Source organism: Megalops cyprinoides, chromosome 22 (assembly GCF_013368585.1).
Source record: "Megalops cyprinoides isolate fMegCyp1 chromosome 22, fMegCyp1.pri, whole genome shotgun sequence".
Classification (NCBI taxonomy): Eukaryota; Metazoa; Chordata; class Actinopteri; order Elopiformes; family Megalopidae; genus Megalops; species Megalops cyprinoides.
Window position 1 is genome coordinate 8,574,331 of NC_050604.1, and position 19,698 is coordinate 8,594,028.

At 42.9% G+C, this 19,698-nt stretch overlaps 1 protein-coding gene across 10 annotated transcripts in view; it reads right to left on the reverse strand.

The window, feature by feature from the left end:
- Positions 1-6,596: 6,596 nt before the first annotated feature.
- The window catches only part of LOC118769850 (nuclear factor 1 B-type), a 124,637-nt gene continuing 111,535 nt past the window's right edge, over positions 6,597-19,698 (reverse strand). For all 10 annotated transcript variants that reach the window (XM_036517199.1, XM_036517200.1, XM_036517206.1 and 7 more), the window contains 2 exons: positions 16,458-16,546; positions 6,597-8,255 (listed from right to left, as the gene is read on the reverse strand). In XM_036517199.1, the coding sequence (XP_036373092.1) occupies positions 8,126-8,255; positions 16,458-16,546 (219 nt within the window). In that variant the 3' untranslated portion in view covers positions 6,597-8,125. The remainder of the gene's footprint in view (positions 8,256-16,457; positions 16,547-19,698) is intronic.

Genomic DNA, 19,698 nt, shown 5'->3' on the forward strand with positions numbered 1-19,698 from the left:
AGCCAACACTCCACAGACCACTATTGAATCCAGATGTTTACTTAACTGGCCAATTTTGATAAATGGCGTAATGATAATCATTATACGTTGAGTAATTTTATATCAGCAAGGTCCCATATTGTTTTTGTTTCAGAGCCAAATGAACTCCTTTTGCTCCTGTGGCCAGGTGTTTGTCACACCGCCCCCCCCCCCCCCCCCCCCCCCCCTCAAATTCACCCATTCTCAGCCAAGCTCAGGTTCTAATGTCCTTCCGGAGCAGCACCCATGCATAATCGACTTACCCCACAGGGGCTGAAATATCAAAGGAGTTTCAGCCCTGGCACACCTTCCACCCCATTATAGGGGACAGGGGCTTCGCAGGACCTGTCCTCTGTTATGACACTGCTACAGTGATGAGCTGTAGTGTGGTGGTGGTAGCTGGAGTCACAGTGAGTAAGGGGGCACCCAGCGGGCCACTTCAGTCCGCCAGCTTGTTTACACTGGGTAACTAGAGCACCAGCGGCCAGTCTGCCTCACAGCCATGAATGTACAGTGGGCCTTAGGGACACTGACATCAGCGCGCTGAGCCGGAGACAGACAGAGGAAATGACCTCAGCAGTCTCTCACGGTTACGGTTCTACAGCCCAGCCGGCGGAGTTCTGAGGGTCTGGCAGAGTTTGAAAGGCAAGCTGTGATTCGGGTCTGACGTAGGATTACATGAAAAGAAATCACCTTGGATTTATAGGCAATTCTTTTTGAAGTATTCATTACAGACTGGAGTAGATTGGAATGGGAACGACAACAAAAGCACAACTCTTGAAAGAGGTGGAAGTGACAAGTATTAAGAAAATGTAAAATTAGCCTTGGAAAAATTTTTAAAGAATTAAGTATTGTTTAACTGTTTTGCAAGTAAACACTTGAAAAATGACTTTAAGGGTATCAAGTTTGGGTTCAGAGTTAGTAGAAGTAATGTGTGACATCTACAGTCATATTAGATAGGGCACATTGTAGAAACAAGTCAAATCTATAATAAAAAAATACCCATACATGGCAAGCATTTACTCAAAATTAGTAACCGTCACTGTCAAATGACAAAGGGTAAGAATACAGGTAGCAGGACAACCTTGCTCGTTAAAATTACAGTAACTGGATGGTCATCGATATAAAGTCTTGTGGAAAAGGTTTTTTTAAATAAAGAAATCAAGTGGACAAAACGTCAAAATGACATAAAATCAGGCATTTCATTGTATCATAATATTCTGTAAAATGACACCTTGTGCTGGATGTATAGTCTAACTACCTCAAAATGTCTATAGTATCTACAGAATTCAAAAGCTCTGCTGGGAATAACTGTTACTGATACTATAAGTATTACTCCTGTGTGTAACAAAGCAGTTAGCTACAAACTCAACCATTTTGCAGATGTCGAATCAGGGTAAAAATTTAGCACAGCCAGGCAGACAATCCTATGACATTTCTCTGTTGCCTTAACTCACAAGACCTTTTAAAAAGTTCATCAAGAAATTGCTCAGGTGAAAAGCTAAGATCGATGAGAAAAAGAGGACACATTCCACAACACGTTTGTAGCATAGCTCATTTTATTGTTTAAACAGTTTTGCATAGGAAATGTATCCACTTCCAGTAATTGACTGGAGCATGAGCAGCTGCTAGCAGTATAGGCTGGATATAACAGTAACAATCACAATAAGTCAAGCTTTATTTACACTGATTTTTTTTTTCTTTTTAATCTTGTGGCAATTTTAGTCCCTGCACCAAATGCAAACATCTCAAGAGGCAGTGTCCTACCATTCAGCTGATGGGAAAATATATAACCGACTCAAACATAAAGGACATGGAGGATTGGCGAAACGCGTCCTTCTTGTACAGCTACTCGAAGGACACCTGGCGTTTCTTAAACAGCAGAAGGAAAATACACGAAGAGGCCAAGAAAGCCTTTCTTAAAATTACATTTACACAACTACGTGTGAGTGCACACATACTTGCGGAGTAGCTACAACAAATTCAATAGAGTTGGGTTTTTGTTTTGTTGTTGCATTTTGATGTTATGTTTGTCTTTGTCCATTAGTGATTGTAACTGCGGAGGGTGTAAAAATGCCACAAGACCCAAAATGAATAAACCCTGCTGTGTAGCTAGCAAGCATTTTTTTTTTTTTTAACTGACAACTTGTCACCTACAGTTGTACTAAATGTAGCATTGACAATCTAAAGAAACACACGGCCCTACTACATTTTATATCAAGAGACAGGGGCACTCTCTCCCAACCAGCGAAAAGATTCAAACGAATGAAGCAGGAAAGCTCAGCTGAAGACACATTCCGAAGTTAAAAGAAAAAGAAAATAACAAAAGGATAAAAACTAGGAAAGAGCCACCCCACACATTCTGTTTGTTGAAGTTTGTCGAACATTCCTATGAAGAACTTTATTTACAACTGAACTCCACTGAGTCTGGGCTTGAACAGGCACTGCTATTATATTTTTTTATTCTTTTTTTTTCATTTTTTTTTTGGTAAACGTTAACGTATGCTGGTTTTTTTTTCTGTCATATTCTGCTTTACACCACCTGATGCCATGTTCGTAATGGATGCCTTCCAAACCGAAATGCTCGGACTGAGCGTGCCGCTCGAAGCCGTTCTTCAGTTCGCAAATATGTCTGTCGGATCAGTCCCTGTAGCGTTGTTTTAGAACACATTCTGTAAAAATGCCATGAGTCACACAGACATCGCGTCGGTGTCACTGGCTGTCCTTGCATACTTTAAAATCCAGGGAGCGCCGACACTGTCTCCTTAGCGGCGAAATCATAAGGTTTTGTAACGTGCCAGTGACACTGATGCGATTAAAAAAAATGTAATGCTGTGAAATTATTTAATACATGTAATTCTCACATGTACATATATCTCCATATATTTAAACTAATCAGCCCTTCGAAAAAAAAAAACACAAACTAAAGACATAGAACAAACTGCAATGAAAAAGTTACAAATTGACCATACTCCTATTTTTCCCCTTGTAACATTGTGTGCTGCGGCAAGGAAACAGGGTAAGGAGCTAGCATGGGGAAAGGAGAAAACCCATCCAGGAAGGTCACACAAGGTCCAAGGGCAAACTAGACCACCATTCTAGCGTTCTGGCAATGTACTCAATGTACATATGTCCTAGATGTCAACCATACTTAGTCAAGGAATAGGAGAAACTATCAGAAAGTGCAAATATGAAGGTAGCTTTTCGCGAGATTACCCCTTGATAACAAAAAAATTTAACATTGTCGTCCTGGAATTCGATGGAGTAAAATGTGTAGATACAAATACTCAGTTCCTAGATTGACCAAAGCTCTCCGTGGGGCACCAGGATGCAAGGCTAAAGGCGTCGGGAGAGTGAGGCTTCACGAACCCACAGAAGTTTTTATGACTTATCAGTAACAGACTGACTTGAACAACGTGGCGTGTTTCCTGCTGTGGAGAGCAAAGTCTTATGATTGGTTGACGCGGGTTATTGATTAGCGGTGCACTGGTAGTGCCACTCGTTCTGGGGGGTCCATCAAGCCTCGCTCTCTTTTCACTACTGAAAGGGCATAACAGCTGGTCGCTCTTCTCGTTCGGTTTCATTCATTTTTTTCTACAAAGTTCATTCACAATCGCAGTGGATACGTGTAACCTTTGTGTATGGGAAGGCCTGACTGCCAGAGACCCGGCACTGACGCTGTTTGGAAAGCACATCTCTGTACACTGTAAATTGGGATCTATGCTGAAGACTTCATGTTATGAAATAATACATGTTTTTTTTGTTTTTTTTTTTTGCATACGGGGACAGAGGAACTCATGGTGTCACTTTGTCATCACGTCTGGCGGTTACTTTTGACAGAAACCTACAGTCCTCATTCTGAAGTGACCACTTTGTTCCTGTTTTCCCTCAAAATATGCAAAGTGACCCTCTTAAATACCAATTTTTTTTTTTCTTTAATTTAAAATCACACAAACTCTTTCTATGGCCATACTAACAAAAACGTGTTACTTCCAACATTTATGAAATGTTTCCAAAAAACCAAGTTAATTAACACTAAATACAACAACAACCAAAAAGACCTTCATAAGATAAAACTTTTCACCATTTACAGTTCTGTAAAGGATAACTTTCCTCTTCTTTTTAAGCACAGGAATATGGGGCTGAGAAGTGTTTGAATTTATGCACAGCAACAGCGAAATGGGCAGTGCTCGATTTTGAATTCATGTAGTGAAGAAAACTTGACAACTCATTTCTATACAAAATGATTTTTAAAATTGAAATGACACATATTCCTTAGCACGTTTAAAAGTTTACCTTTACAAAACAGGGTATTTAAAAAAAAAAGAAAGATTAAAAAAAACTATACAGTGTACAAACTGCTGTCTACTAGGCAGGTATTTCACCCGAAAGACCCTTGGCTCTTTCCTCACCCTTGCAGCTTTGCTGTCATTCGTGGTCGTTTTTTCGTTTGTCTGTCTGTTTTTAACGGAGCTGCCAAACCAATCGATACCCCAAGGACTATTGCTATTCTACCGTCGCCATGGTTTTGTCTCTACGGAAACATCTCCTTCACTGCGTTAGCTTCCCTAAAAATAAGTCTGAAACATTCGTTTCACGCTAGGGGAAAATGCACTTCAGCAATTGGCTGCAGAGCTGCAAAGCACTTTGTTGGGTTTTTTTTTTTTTTTCGTTATTTTTTTCCAACAGGCGGAACAGTGCACATAGAACGGGGTGACTTTTACATTTAAAAAATATATCCAAATAAGTTTCATGGTGAAGGAGGAGAGTTCAGGCCCGACTTGAGATTAACGTTTGGCCGCGTTGTTGGGGTTGGGGTTTGGGGGCGCTAGCCCACTCACACGCACACTAGCCCTCCTGCTGCAGTGGGGAAGAGTGCAAATGATATCTTGGAGATGAAGCGTGGCATCAGACTCGCATAAGGCAATAAAGTGCCGTTTCGTTTTGAAGAAGGGAACTCGACAGTGGAAAATAGGTAATGCCCTGCAATCCAATGCGCCTGAGTTTGTTTTTTGTTTTTTTTTTTTTTGTTTTTTCTCGCTTGACGGATTTCATCTTCCGTGCTTCACAAAAAGGACACTCATGGCAGAAAGTCTGGCTAAGATATGCACCTCACAGGGGACACTGCCTTGCAAAGCTTGGTGCAGGAAGCTCCTGTCTTTACGGCAGCTTCCCTGCGCCTCTCGAGTTCACACCTCACACCTTTAAATGACTACAGCTCCAAAAGGAGAACTCTTCCCTGGAATTTACAGAGAGATTTACAGAAATCTAGTGCACATCGTAAGCACTGGGAAACCTAACGGTGGATCAACGAAGTCATTTTCGAGCTGGTGCTGTCGTGTCATTTTATTTGCATCTCTATGTAGCTGATTGTAGCACGTTTATTTGAAAGTCACTTAGTTTATTAAGGCATCGGCTTATGAAAGTCATTTGCATATAGCTACTTATAATTTGACGATGCAATATTATAAGCATAAGTTTATATGTCTATATATATTTTTTTGAAATGCAGCAGCAATGTGAATAGGACTGGGTTTCGGTTAATGTGCCACGCAGTGACAACAGCCCAGGCCGCACCACCCCCTTATCGCATTTAATGCAAACGGGGGGGGGGGCCGGAAGACCATTACCGGGACAGCCCGTGCCAAACTTCCCCTGCACCCCTTCGGCCCACATCATACAAATAGCAAATATGACCTTTAAAGACGTGATCCTTTTTTTTCCTCCTTCTTTCGTTATTTTTTCTTTTGATTAAATCTGGGTTTGATGATTGTCACACCCAAGTCACAGACCTCCTCTCCTGTGATAATGGCAGCTTCTTCCGGAAATCCTGCTAGCACCCCAGGTGGGAAAAATTTTGTTTTTTTTTTCTTAAAAAAAAAAAAAAGAAAAAGGAACCGGTTTGTCACAGTAGACACATCAGTAACTTTGCAGCCGTGTCAGACCAAGAGTGCATTCTTCACAGACGTGCTGTAAAGATTTTTTTAAAAAAAAATAATTCCCCCTCCCATGGAATAATAAAAAAAACAGAACAAAACAACACACTTGTCCATTTCTCAGTACACTAAAAGAAGACCTTGTCGCACTCTGCATAGAAAGCAGCTCCCACTTTGGTCAATTAAAATAAAGGGAAAAAAAAAACAACAACAACGACATCAACAACAACATCAACAAAATAAATGTATACAATATACTATCTCCATACTAGCTTATAATAATCAATTGAGCTAAAAGCACTACCTACAATAGGCAAAACTTGGTATTGCATAATTTTTAGAAATCTGACTCCCCCCCCTCCCCCCCCCCCCCCCAAAAAAAAAGGTAACTGAAAGATGGAAAAAAAGGTTATTAGAAAAACCACCAAAAAATACTGAAAAATAATGCTGGTTGATTATAAACTTTAAAACGGCAACTATACACAGCCATGATATGCATTATAAATGTGAGATAAAGTAGCAAATGTTAAAAATCAACGATGTCACAATTTCATCCAGAGTACAAAATACTTTTATCACAAAAATGTTAATTCTTAAAATGGTAATAAAATGCAAAATGCAGCAAAAAGAAGTGTAGTGATGTTTTCTTTTATATTCAAAGGCAAGGCACGTAATGTGGGCTATATATCTTCGTGCAAATTAAGATTGTTGGAATAGTGTAATTAAATATATCTTGATTGGAGGTGTGAAGGCAAAGGCTCTTCCATGCGAACTGTATTGTACATTTCTGCCATTGTCGGGATCCGTTTGACTCACCCGGCGAAACGGGCGCTGTTCTCACAACACTGTCACACCCTCGCGGTGTCGATGTTACGGCAACAGTGCCGGAACGTTGCACGTTCGTTGGGTATGTGCGTTTACAAAGCACCATGCAACTGCTCCACACTCTGTAGATTAGTGCTCAAACGAGTGCAGACTTCACTTAGAAGTTTCCGTATTTTTTTTTTTTTAAACTTGAACATCCTGCATTCCTATTTTCAAAAAAACGATTTGTAAACAGTAGCTTTATAAGCTGACGGCCAAATATATATGCTCCTTGTGTTTTTTTTTTGTTTGCTTTTTTTTTTGCGATTACGGAAATCACAACCCATTTATACACAATTAGTGTCTCACCTTTATTTTTTTTCTATTGTAATAAATAAAAGCTACCCTCGGGGAAGGTAGGGCTCAATAGAATATAAGTGCTGTTTTGTTTATGTTCAGTTCTATCCGTTTACACACTCCCTGTCAGACATAGACTTGTCTGCATGTTTTCACCAAATTTTTTCCCCCTTTAGAATTGAGGATGCAACTTAAAATTGTTAATGTTCTTTTTTTCGTTTTCTTGAAAAACATTTAATCTCCCTCCATTTAGAGTCTTAGGGCTGACAGACTTGGATAGCTTCCCTTCAGTTATAACATTTTAATTGCACTTGCCTCCAGAGATTTTTTCACTTTTTTTGTTCCTTCCTTTTTTTTTTTTTTTTAAAGGAAAAATCAGATTTTTTTTCCCACTCCAAACGGGGTCATTTTTCTAACCTAGCAATACAGGTTTTTTGATTGGATCTTTTAAAAATGTTTTTTTAAAGAGCTCATAACTCTTTTGTGTACATGCTAAACTTTACCTTAAACTAAATATCAGCGCTGCATCAACAGGATTACAGTTTCGAGATTAATAAACACAACTGAACCGTGGAAAATTGAGAGAAAGAAATCGGATTTCACACTCTGCTCCTATGGAAATGCGGTGAAAGTTTTCGACTCGTCAGCCTCTTTAATCCGAGGCTAGTTTTACTTGAAAAGACGCCTGCAGTCTGTCTTTTGCCAGACAGTCTTTGCATGGTCAAACGATTTAACCTGCCTGGAAACCCCAACTACGGCTCCCACAACAGCGAGAAAAAATACTAACAGAAACTAGTGTTTCATACAGACAATAAGGCCTCTAAAGTCGTGTCGGTACATCACAGTATTGAACAGGGGGGACTTCTTCACACAAAGACTGCCTGGCATAAGCGGTGACTTGCTGTCAGAGTGCTTCCACCAACCCTCTAGTGTTCCTGGCCAGTGCCCTTGCAAAGGGACAGTGGAGATTGTATGAGTGCTGCATGCTGGTCTGTCCTCCGGGTCCGCCCTCAGTTACTCGTCTCCGCTTGAAGGAAGGGTTCACCAATGATGTTTATGCTGTAGTTCTGGACATTTGCCGGTAGAATCGGAGTCCCGTTCGACACTTGGAATGGAACTAAGCTCGCCCAGGTACCAGGACTGCAAAATTGGGGGGGGGGGGGGCAAGAGGTGAAGACAGAGAGAACATGGGAAAGACAGAAAGAGGTAGAGGGTATAAGGAAAAGAGAGAGAGAGAGAGAGAGAGAACAAGGAGTTGAGTCATTGTCTCATTTGTTTACAACCAAAATGAACTTTCTTAATGCAATTTTTCAATACATCCAGATTCTTTTTATATCTAAGATAAAGAGATTTATTCCAAACTGTAATATTACAGACAATTCATCACTCATAATGCTACAAACTTTAGGATTCCCCCCAACTCAAATACATCTCAATATTTCTCTTGAGGTTGTGTAAGAGGTCCTGTCAGGTGAACATTATTAAGTCCTGTACATCTTCTGTACAACAGAACACACCCTGTGACTGGACAATGTACACAGGAGACATGTTGATAAAGGTTTAATCACACGGATTTACAGCCGGCTGGTGCCTGGCCTGTCCACATCAAAGGAAGTTTGTAAAGTACTGAGGGAATGGTGTGACATCACTTTCTTAAATAGCCGCTTTAACAGGCCTGAGAGCTACTCAGAGGCAAGTACAGGAAAATAACATTGGTGTAAAATCCTGACATATCTGAATGCTGCATGAAACGCACACATAATTCATAATTCACGTGATTTTTTTTTACATTTTTCCCCAAGAAACTTACATATAGTTTAAATTACTCTGGAGTAAGAGGCGAGATTCAAGGCATCCTTTGTAAAGCCAACTGTCAAATTACTGGAAAGTTCAGTGTACCTCAGAATCCAAAAATGGGTGAAGCTATTATCTGCCACTACCAGCTCACCAATTTGAGCAACAGTCATGTTGTTTTGCTACAGCTTTCAACCATCTATTTGCCAAGGTAAGTTACAGCTGTTGCTTTGTGGGAGAGGCACACTGAATCAGTCAGTGAGTAAACCAGGGACTTTCTAAGGGTTCTTTGGCCACAGTAGTGTAAAGTTTTTTTGCCCTTTCTGCATTAAAATGCACTTAGATTGTTACAATGCCAGAGCACACTGTAGATCTTAACCTGGGCTCTACCTCAGAACATTTTCACTAGCTCAGCTGAGGTTTTAAGTACACATTTTAGCCCCTGTCCATCAACTTGAGTGAAGGCCTTAAATATTTCTGTTACACACTCAGTTCCATCAGATAGTTTCTGATTTCATTTCATTTCGACAATAATTTCATTATTGTTTTTTTTTCCATTTCAGATTTAAACATATAAAGTTTTTACGTTTATAACTCCTTAAGGTCACCTGCAGTTTTATGATGATTCATTGCATATTTTCGATTTTATTACTTTTAAATGACTTATGTTGGCAAAGAAGAGTCCATTGTTTCACAATGTACATATTTTTGAAGAAAAAGAGACGCAAAATTTCATAAGTTGTCTGGGCTTCATATGAATCGAATTTTGTTTCTCTTATCGGCTTGCATTCAGCAATAACAAGTGATATGTTTGCACATTCCGGCATTGCCTAATATTTACAAAAGAATCTTGAGCAGACTGATTCTATTAAAAATATGTTACTGCCAGTTTTTTTTTGGTGAAAATAAGCCTACTTTAGATAGAGTGCTTCCTGTAAGAAATGCAAATAACCTCCAGCTAGAACCAGCTCTGTTCCTATAAAAATCAAATGTTAAAGGCATCAACTTAAAAATGGCTTTCAAAGGACAGTACGTGAGAGACCAATCTCATGTTAACAATCACAAACAAGCATCCTGATTTTCACAAAACACAGACATCAAGCCGTGGCGTCCTGTTGCACCTGAACATGGTATGTAATGTAATGGTAATGTCCTTTAAAAGAAGCGATACATGTATATTTCTAAATAACATAATGGCACATAAGCATCCGAAAGAGGCTACAAGGTAGGTGCCCCTGTCTTACCGTGTGTATACCGTGGGAAAATAAAGACCAGAGTATGCAGGTCTAAAGCTTTGCCGTTACGCTGCCGGTTGGGCACTTAAGCACAAGGCGGCTTGTTGTGTGTTGTTTGTTTGTTTTTGAATCTCCCGCTCATTTCCCACAGTAGGTTTTCTCCCAGACGTGCCGCCTAATCCCGCCGGCTGCCCGGTCGCGCCGCGACGAAAGGGGGACGGGCAGATTCGGCGGCAGACAAAAGGGCCCTGGTGCGGGATGACACGCCGTGTCCTTTGTGAAGGACCCCCCCCCCAAAGACTCGCCCCCTCGCGCCAGCGCCCACTTTTTAATCTGCAGCGGAAGAGCCCTCAGGATCTGGTGTCACCCAAGGCATGCTAATACAGTAGGAAACAAGGGTGGGATTGTTAATTGGGGGGGGGGGGGGGGGGGGTCGCTTTGGGGCAAACCGAAATTGTGGGAGCAGACAGTCGGCATGTTGTTCAGAGGAGGGTTTAACAGCACGTATATGTGTTGAATAATTAGGCGGACAAGAGCCTGCCCGCCTTAAATACCTGTCTGCCTTAAAGGCCCTGCTCTGTTTGTGGATTAGGCTGCACGCTCTGGGCTCCGTCGCCAGGCCCCCGACGCACACAGGCCCATCTTTGTTTTAAGGTGGGACAGATTTGTTTGAAGAAGAAAAGAAAAAAAGGGGGAAAAAAACTGAACTTTTTTTTCATCTCACTTTTTTCCCTTTTTTTGCAGGTGCAAGGCCTCTGTGAGGGGAAAAAAGACTTTTGGTGGGGGGCTGTTTGTTTTTGCTGGGAAAGGGGGGTGGTTAAAGCCAACGTCTCATGGAATGGAAATGGGGGGTGGGGGGGGGTGAAGACGTGGGACACTGACTTAATTCTTTCGGGGGCGCAGCCCGAGCCGACAGAGCTCAAAAGCATGGATGAATACTGCTAATTACTTGGTCTGCATTTTATACAAATGCCTTTCTGCAAGTAGCAGAGTGAGGGGAAGGGACTTTTCCTGACAATAACGACTGGGAGCTTGAGTCAAAGGTTCCTAGCTAGGGATAGGGCCTTGATCTGTTCCAGCAAACAAACATGAAACAGAAAAAGCTAATTTTTTTTTTTTTTAGGTTGGACACAGGCTAAAAATTAAGGATTATATATATGAAGTATCTGGGCAGGACTATCTCCCTCCTAACCCTTGCAGTGTCCCTCCTTCTGCCCTTTGCCCACCCCCTCTCCTTCTCTTTCTGTCACTTGCTTTCTGTCTCTCTCTCACTCTCTTTTTATCTCACTCTCTGTTGTTGTCCTCTCTGTCCCTCTGTCCCTCTGTCTCTTACAGACACGCTTTCTGTCACTTCGGACTCCCACAATCAAGGAGAAATGAGAGATTATGTTTCTCCTACCTAGCTGAGCGCAGAGCGCAGAGAGAACTCTGGGAGCTCACCGGATTGGTCCAGGGCCCCCAGGCAGGCTCAGTCCGTGACTTCCCCCCGCACCCAGGCGCTTCCTGAAACGGCTCATTCAAACTCGGCGCACATCACTGTGTGGGAAAGGGACTTTATTGATAGCGGGGATCCATTGTTCCCCCTTTTCTAAAGTCCCCAAAGTTCAAGTTCAATCTGGCATTACCTAATGTCTCGTTTCCCCGGGATACCAGACGGCAGGAGATGTGACTGCCACTTCAGCGAGGACAAACTTTCCCCTCACGCGTCACCTCCCTTATCGATTCAAACTTAAACTCCCGCCCCACCCCCCACAGCACCCCTCTCTCTCTCCCCCCTCGCCCACTACCTTCTGCCCCAAACTTCTCAGATGCACCCCCATGGCTACAGACCTCTCGCTAGCACGCCTTAAGTAGGCAGTATGGTTAATTTAGGGATTAAGTTCCAAATTAGATTATCTAATGGCATCTTAATGGATTGCTGACCCATTTCCTGCAGAATGGCCGAATGCAGGGCCTGGCTGCAATTCAATTTGGTGTCCGCGTAATACTGAGCAGGACACTCGACTAGATGAGCACAAGCTAAAGGTTTGATTTTATTGAAATATCAAAACAGTGCAGCCACACCCCAGTCACTGACTTATTTATTCATTCAAATAAGTACGGCATAAAGAAGGTGCCCTGGTAAAAAAAAAATAGTAAGCTGTGGACCACTATGAACGCCTCGTCCAACTGCAACTGGACATAACATATGGTTATCAGTGTATGGCAGAGACTTGGTGAATGTACAGGCACTGATCTTTGTATGGGAGGAGTATTTTTCTTACAATTCAATTTGTTGCTGATCATGTTCTTGCCTACAACCATAGACCCCTCTTCAGCAGTAAGTCCAAAAACTAACATAACAGAATATACGACAGACTATGCAGCTACCTAACAGTCATTAATTCCTCTCAGTAAACAATATTATCTTCAAATTCATAGTCATGGCAAGCAGCTTTTTTGGTTCTTTGAAGAAAGTGCAGTACAGACCGCTGAAGAAACTATGTCTAACTCTCAGAAAAAGTACAAATCAGAACGGTATAAGTTACAGGAGCACAGCAAGGAAAGTCCTCTGGGATGGGACTAAAATATTGGCATCCGCAGAAAGTGCCAGTTGTCTGTTGGTAATCTGATACATTGCATCTATTGAGCTTTCCTTGCTTTCTTGCACCGAGTTTCCAGCAGGGAGACTAATTAACATGTACCCTCTTTGTCTTGAAAAATCAATCTGTATCAATGCCGATTCAACAGAATTCATCAGCGATCAGTCTTGAGGGGGTCGCCTCTTTGTTCTGTTTGAAATGCTGAACGGCTGCGGCTCTGAACTCAGTTTTTTCCTCCTCCCCTTCTCACCCCCAGTGGAGTGGCAGGAGGCACAGAAAGGGGCCAGAGAGTCAGTGGCTGCCGCGGAAACCGGGCTCTCTGAGAGAATGCCCCCCCCCCCCCACCACCACCACCCCCCCAACCCTCGGGATCTGTGCAGCCCTTTACAAGTCAGTGTAACAGGCTGGAGGCAGGAAACGCTGACCTAGCCTGTCTGCTTGGAGGACCTGTCTGAGCAGTGCTACATTAACTCTTAAGGAGCAGTGCTAGGAGCAGAGGACTGAGTGTGTGTGTGTGTGTGTGTGTGTGTGTGTGCGCGCGTGCCCGCGTGTGTGTGTGTGTGTGTGCACGTGCAAGCGTGTGTGTATCACAGGTTGACCTTGTGCGACACCCCCATTTTTAATGGTTTACGATTCCTCTCTCTTGTTTAAAAAAACAACAACAATATCGACATACTGTCTGTAAAAGGAGCAGTGTTTATTGTGCTGTAATAATGAAAACACATTCATAATTGTACTATTGATTAGATAACTCTTTCATTGTAGGGTTGTAATGCTAAAAAAGGCTAGTAACATATTTAAATAACCCATTTCAAACATTAAGAACGACCTGGTTGGTCATTGCAATCACAGCAACAATTTGATTAACCAACAACAGTGAATCAGAATCATGGAAATTAAGGAGTGAACAGGAAATAACGCTCATGGCACACAAGCATCGACACTGACCACACTATGATTCAGCAGGAAAGAAAAAAAAACAAAAACGAAAGAAGAGCCCTAATAGTTGTTAGCTAACAGTCAGCTAAGTGTCTTTCTTTGAAAACATCTACTTCCTAGTTTCTCTCTCCCCCCTTCCCTGTACAACAAACACCACACTCTATGCCTCTGCAGACGACAACCCAAAATAACTACCCCTATGACCAGTTTCACGAATCAAACTGAAGGTGACATTGTGATACAAATAAAATAAAAGGGAGTGGTTGCCGCTTGGATCGGTACAGTGAATAACTCCACACTGTCAGGCTTAAGACACGATGAGTTGGCTAGCAAGTTCTGCTGGGGTTAATGAGAGTCCTGGCTATATCATATGACAGTGTAAAACCATAATCCCCCTCCTGTCCAATTTGAGTCTAAGAGGCTAGCACTGACCAATCACAGGGAACCATTTTAAGTTACTCTTGGGATTGATTTTAACTTTTTCATACAAAACCTACACTTTTAAACATGTGTACTATTTTTTAAACTATTAAGATATTAATTAGGCCTTGGTGGATGGTTGAATACCGAGACATTTGTACAAATCTTGAGGTTCACTGTTAAGATGTGTTAGCTTACATGCCAATTTATTTACTCAGTCTGACTGTTTTTATTATTAAAACAGGCCTAATGTTCCTTCAGTCTATTTTTTTATTAAAACAATAGGATAAGAATTACTAAAGCTGTCAGTAAAGAACACATTGAGTAAAAAGTCTTTTTTCCTCATATCTTTTAGAAAGGCAGCATCATACAAGGCCCGAAAATTACAAAGATATATTTCCTCTTGTGGCTGTTCCAGTGTGTTAGTGGCACAAGACAAATTGGATCTCGATGGGGTACATGCCAGCCAAGTATATTTTTGTTTTTAATTAGTTGCTGAAACAGGAAGCAGCACTTTGTCTTTACGGGGGACTCTGGCTGCCCCGGTGCACGTGGCGGGATCCCCCTTCTCTCTCTGCGGCCAGCGAGAAGCCCATAAATTCATACCCCTTCCTATCTGATTCTGGCTAAGTAGGACTTTTGAGTGACCTTTAGAAATATGCTCCCTCATGTTCCTTCAAAGTCCTAAACAGATGTTAGCCCATAGATCCTGTCTGGGAGCTGTGTGTGTGTGTGTGTGTGTGTGTACGTGCGCCTGTGTGGAATGCACATTTTAATGTTTAGAGCTTGCCTTTTTTTTTTTTTTATTTTCGCTAACAGCTATGAAAATTGATTTCATTTACTGCGAAAATCGAACGCAGCTTCGCTTAAACCATTAATGCAGGGAGAACGTAAATAATAACATCCAAACAACATCTGAGCCACCTCGCAGAGGGTCCAGGAAAAAAAAAAAACAAACAACGCATAGAGGAGCGCAGAATGGAATGCCGCAGCGACGAGCTCCAACGGTAACTGACCGTGGCTATTCCGGCACGCCTTGTCCCGGGATCCGATTGGCCAGACTGTGAAGAGCCTCGGACAGATGTTTTATGTATGCTTTGCTTTTGCTGAAGTATGTTTGCCCAAGTCATCCGTGGCCGTCCTCTTAGTTTACATTAAGCTGAAGTTAAACATAACAACTCCACACAAAGCAAGAGGGTGGGGACCCCAGGGAGAGAGAGAGGGGCAGGTTAACCGTTAGTGACCTGGTTTTCTTTGAAAATGGGGCCTAATTCCTGTCTCATTTGTTTTGTTTTTTTTTGTTGTTAACTAAGGTGACCTCAGTCTAGCCAGTTGCTAACACAGGTCTGACAGCAAATTTGATGCGCTCAGTGACAGCTGTCAGGGCTTGTTGACAGGAGTAACTGCAGCTATTTAAAGCTAGCCATCGTCAATACATGCGTCAGTTGGCTTGGAAAATCAAAACGGAGTGGAACAAAAACGAACCGAAGAAGCTACCCAGGTATCTGCTGCTCAACCTTTTGACTGTGGTCTCTTCTGAATGATGAGGGGCACCTAGATTTTTTATTAGATATTTCGATTTTTTCATTTCCACTGCAAATGTAATATTGTATAATGTAATGTCACTGTAAGAGCTGTCTGACAGGGGCTCTGTGTTTGTCCTGCTTATATATTGGCCTCACAACCTGAAAGGCTTGAGGGTATCCTCGCAGTATACCTGTCACAAACAGTATGTACTCTGCAAATGACATATTGCTTGAGTCTTGCACCTTCATGTACAGTACAATACGCCGTTGGGATAAATACTTGAGATACAGTGGAACTGGGTTGTGCAAGCAGTATTGCCTCAATACTGCCAAAAGGCAAGACTGTCCTCATGTTCACAAAGAACCCTGTGCTTACACATCCCACTTGGAAGCCTCTACCAAAGGGCTCTAGAACTGAGTGACACCTGCAAGCGTCTACACTCCTGGTAACAGCCAGGTCTAAAGGAGAAGGCTGAGGAGGTAAGGACTTCTACAAAGGCTGAAGAGGGAGGCAGGTGACATGTGCATCCCTCTAGAAACACCCACACAACTGACTTCATCCTGACCCCCCCCACCCCACCCCACCCCAAACCGCTGCGAGGCTTCATCTCACTCAACACCAAGTTTTACACAAGTGTCCCCCCCATTTAGTTACTCTCTGGAAAACACAAAACGTTAATGCACGTGGCGAAGAGACAGAAAGCATTTTTTCCACCCCTGCTCTTGGCGATTTGATTCTAGTAGCTTGTGAGTACAATCAATACAGGGGCCAGCCAAAGCAAATGCAGAGAGCGTGATACTGAGAGATTTTGTTTTGCTTTTTTTATGAAATAATGAAAATATTACCTTTGCCAAGCAATCCCCAAAGTATCCTCACTGCCACTGTGGTATATGTGTCTGCCGTTCTGATTCATGGTCCAGTCACATATTCTCAGCTGTCAATTGAAACCTAGCAGTCAGATTTGGGCCGAGCAAAACTACACTTTTTTATATTTATCTACACAGAATCATGCATGCAAAAAAATACTTTAGGTTTCAACACAAGGCCTCTGCTTTCTATGGCATTATCTTATAAAACATCACCATCATTCAATGACATTATATTGTCTAATGTTAAACAAAAATATACATCCAAACAAATAAAATATAAATGTATATTGTATGTAGCATGCAATCACATTAGTAGTGCAATCATTAACTGACCTGGGAACAAAAAGAGGTGTTAGTAATACAAACAAAAGTCATGTTAAATCATCCAAAGCCCACCAAGCACTTCCTTGTCATGTTGTTATCATAACCCATGCATTTTGACCTGGCACGTATGCGCCCTCACGCAGTCATTAGTGCTTAACCTGGATCAGTAGCCAAGAAAGAGTGTCTCAGACAGAGAGCCCCACCATTCTGCGGGGGAGCTGGGGGAGGAGGAGTGGGGGTGGAGGTGGGGTAGGGTGGTTAACAAGCACCTCCTAATGCAGGAGGCCTCTGAGAAGTTTGGAGGAAACCAGGAAAGGTCTCTCAAGCTCTTGGTTTACGCATGCCTTTCCCGGCTCTGTTATTCCACGGCAGGGATATTCCGCAGAGCCAGCACCTGTCTGAAAGAGCCCTTCTGCGTCGGCTCTTTCCCAAGAGTTCGTGTCCATTCCTCTCATGTACGTGAGACGGAGACGGCCCTGACAGTTGTTTGCCACAGCATCGAGTCATTCGAGGATACATGCACCGGGCCCCGACCACGGCGAACGCAGTCCGCCGACCCCAATAAGAGGCCCCTTTCTCCCCGGCTAGTAAACCACGGGCACGCACTTAGCAAAAGTCTTTTCATTTGCAGCTAGCGCTAATTAGCGTACTTTTGCGACGGCAGACCGTGGCAAATCTTCCGTTCCAACCGCCTATTAGACAAAGCAGAAATGCTGCGATTGCAGACACTCACACGGTGAGCGCAAGCTGACGGCGACACAGCCGACTGCCAATATTTAAACAGAATTAACAGGCATTCGCATTTCGTGTCAGATCTTTTCAACACAGCAAGTCTACAAGGACGTGTAACAAGACAGAAAACGGCTTCCTTCATTCAAAAATCCTGCCGTTTTCTCTGGTCCAGATTAATGATTTTCCAGAAACCGGGGTGCTAAATCTGACACTTAGGTTGCAGCAGGGAAGGCGTCTTTAAAAAAAATAAAGTCTGGTTGACAACTCACACGGCTCTAAAAAAAAAATGGCAGCTGAGGTCATTGATGTAGCTCCATTGTTAAACACACAGACAGGAGGGATTGAGGAACCAAAAAGGCCTGCTGGGAAACGTGCTAGGGAACGGGAGTTCCTCACACATACCAAGCGTCGAAAAGGATTTATATCACCTTTTGTGGGCAGAGAAAAGAAACGCAGCAGCCATTTCGTAGGGGAGGTTTTTTGATGTTTCACGATCATCAAAACAGGCAAGCACATCGATCTTAAAATGGAGGTGTTCCCCCGGCGCCCCTGCAGAGACCGGGGCTCAGATCAAGGCTTCCAAAGAAAGTCTTTAAAGAACCATACGAGACATCATAGCCTCCTTCAAGGTTGTTTAACTACTCATGAACGGCGTCCAGAACTCCGTCAGTTTAAGACATTTACACCTCCACCTCTGGACTGGTTGGAACCTTAAGAAATGCTAGTGTTGGAATGCAATAGGACCATAATTATCAATGATATGTTTTTCCAATGATCCTGAGCACCATGAGAACACTTCAAAGGTTAGTACGTATAATGACACGTTAATCAACTGCAATTAGCATGTAACCAGTCCTTGAACTCAAAACTGTGTTTCTTTTCTGTCAGGCAGAGTTCGCTTGCAGCCGAGGATCCTGGGAACAAAGACGGGCTCGTGGAGGAAAGGCGACGCTCTCGTTCGAGGGGACGGGAAGGACGGGAGAGAGCAGCTCGGCGGAATGCCGCAGCCGGAGCGGGCCGCCAACGAAAGCCGCTAATGAGAGGCACTGCCCCGGCCGTACAAATCCTCGTCTTGGCCGCCTCGGCTGCCCCTCTTTGTTTTGTGTTGGGGGGCTGTGAGCGGGAGCCGGAGGGCCAAAGCGTGCGCTGTGTTTAAAATCTCGCCAGCTGGACCGGAAGCAGCCAGGCGAACTGAATGCATCTGAACCTGGCACGGCGGCTTTCTCGTGATATGGCTAGAAGTAGCAGGTACTGGGTTTATGGCCCTGGGTTGGCGGTTGGCTGAAGCTGAAGAACCACTCCTTAGGAAATAATTATATGTTTTTGTATGTGTGTGCGTTTCTGTGTGTGTGTGTGCACGTTTCTGTACATGTGTATTCATGTGTGTGTGTACATGTGTGCATGAGTGTGTTTGTATGTGTGTCCACGTGTACATGTACAGTTGTGTGTGCGTGTGTGTGTGTGTGTGAGTGTGTGTGTGTGTGTGCGCGCGTGCGTGTGTGTGTGAATGTCTCTGCAGGTGCAGGCTCTGACGGGGATGGAATCAGGTATTTTTATGTACTGAATATTCATTCAATAATTCCTGGCCCTCAGAACGCATCAATTTCCATGGCAATGAATCTGCAAGCGAATCATTGATTTCCTCTGTTTACTTCCATGATTGCTTTTTTTCTGATATGCAATTCTGAAAAGGTTCAGGAGTCAAGGCTATCAATTTCTCAAAGTAAAAAGCTAAACAAATTAGCTCAGGACATTTAAAAAAAAACATCATAATGCTAACCCCTGCGGACGTCACACTGAATCATAATGCAATTACTTTGGTTCGCCATCGGATCACTGAACACGGAATCGATCCACGCCTGCCACAGGCCTCCCTTACAGACCCCCCCCCCCAACCCCCCACCCCCGCCCCAAGCAGCGCTTTAAGGTGGCACCGAAATTAACAATATCTCCGGAAATACATCCATCAACATTTCCATGAATATTTAGGCCTTATTTCGTCATGAATGCCGGCTTTGCTTTCATTTGCGGAATTGCCTTAAAGTTTAATAAATAACTATGCATTGAAATTCACAACAGCAGGTGACCTGACATGACCCATAACCGGCACTCATACGGGCTCTTGTAATATATTTGCAGGGATACCACTGTGGCTGGTGTG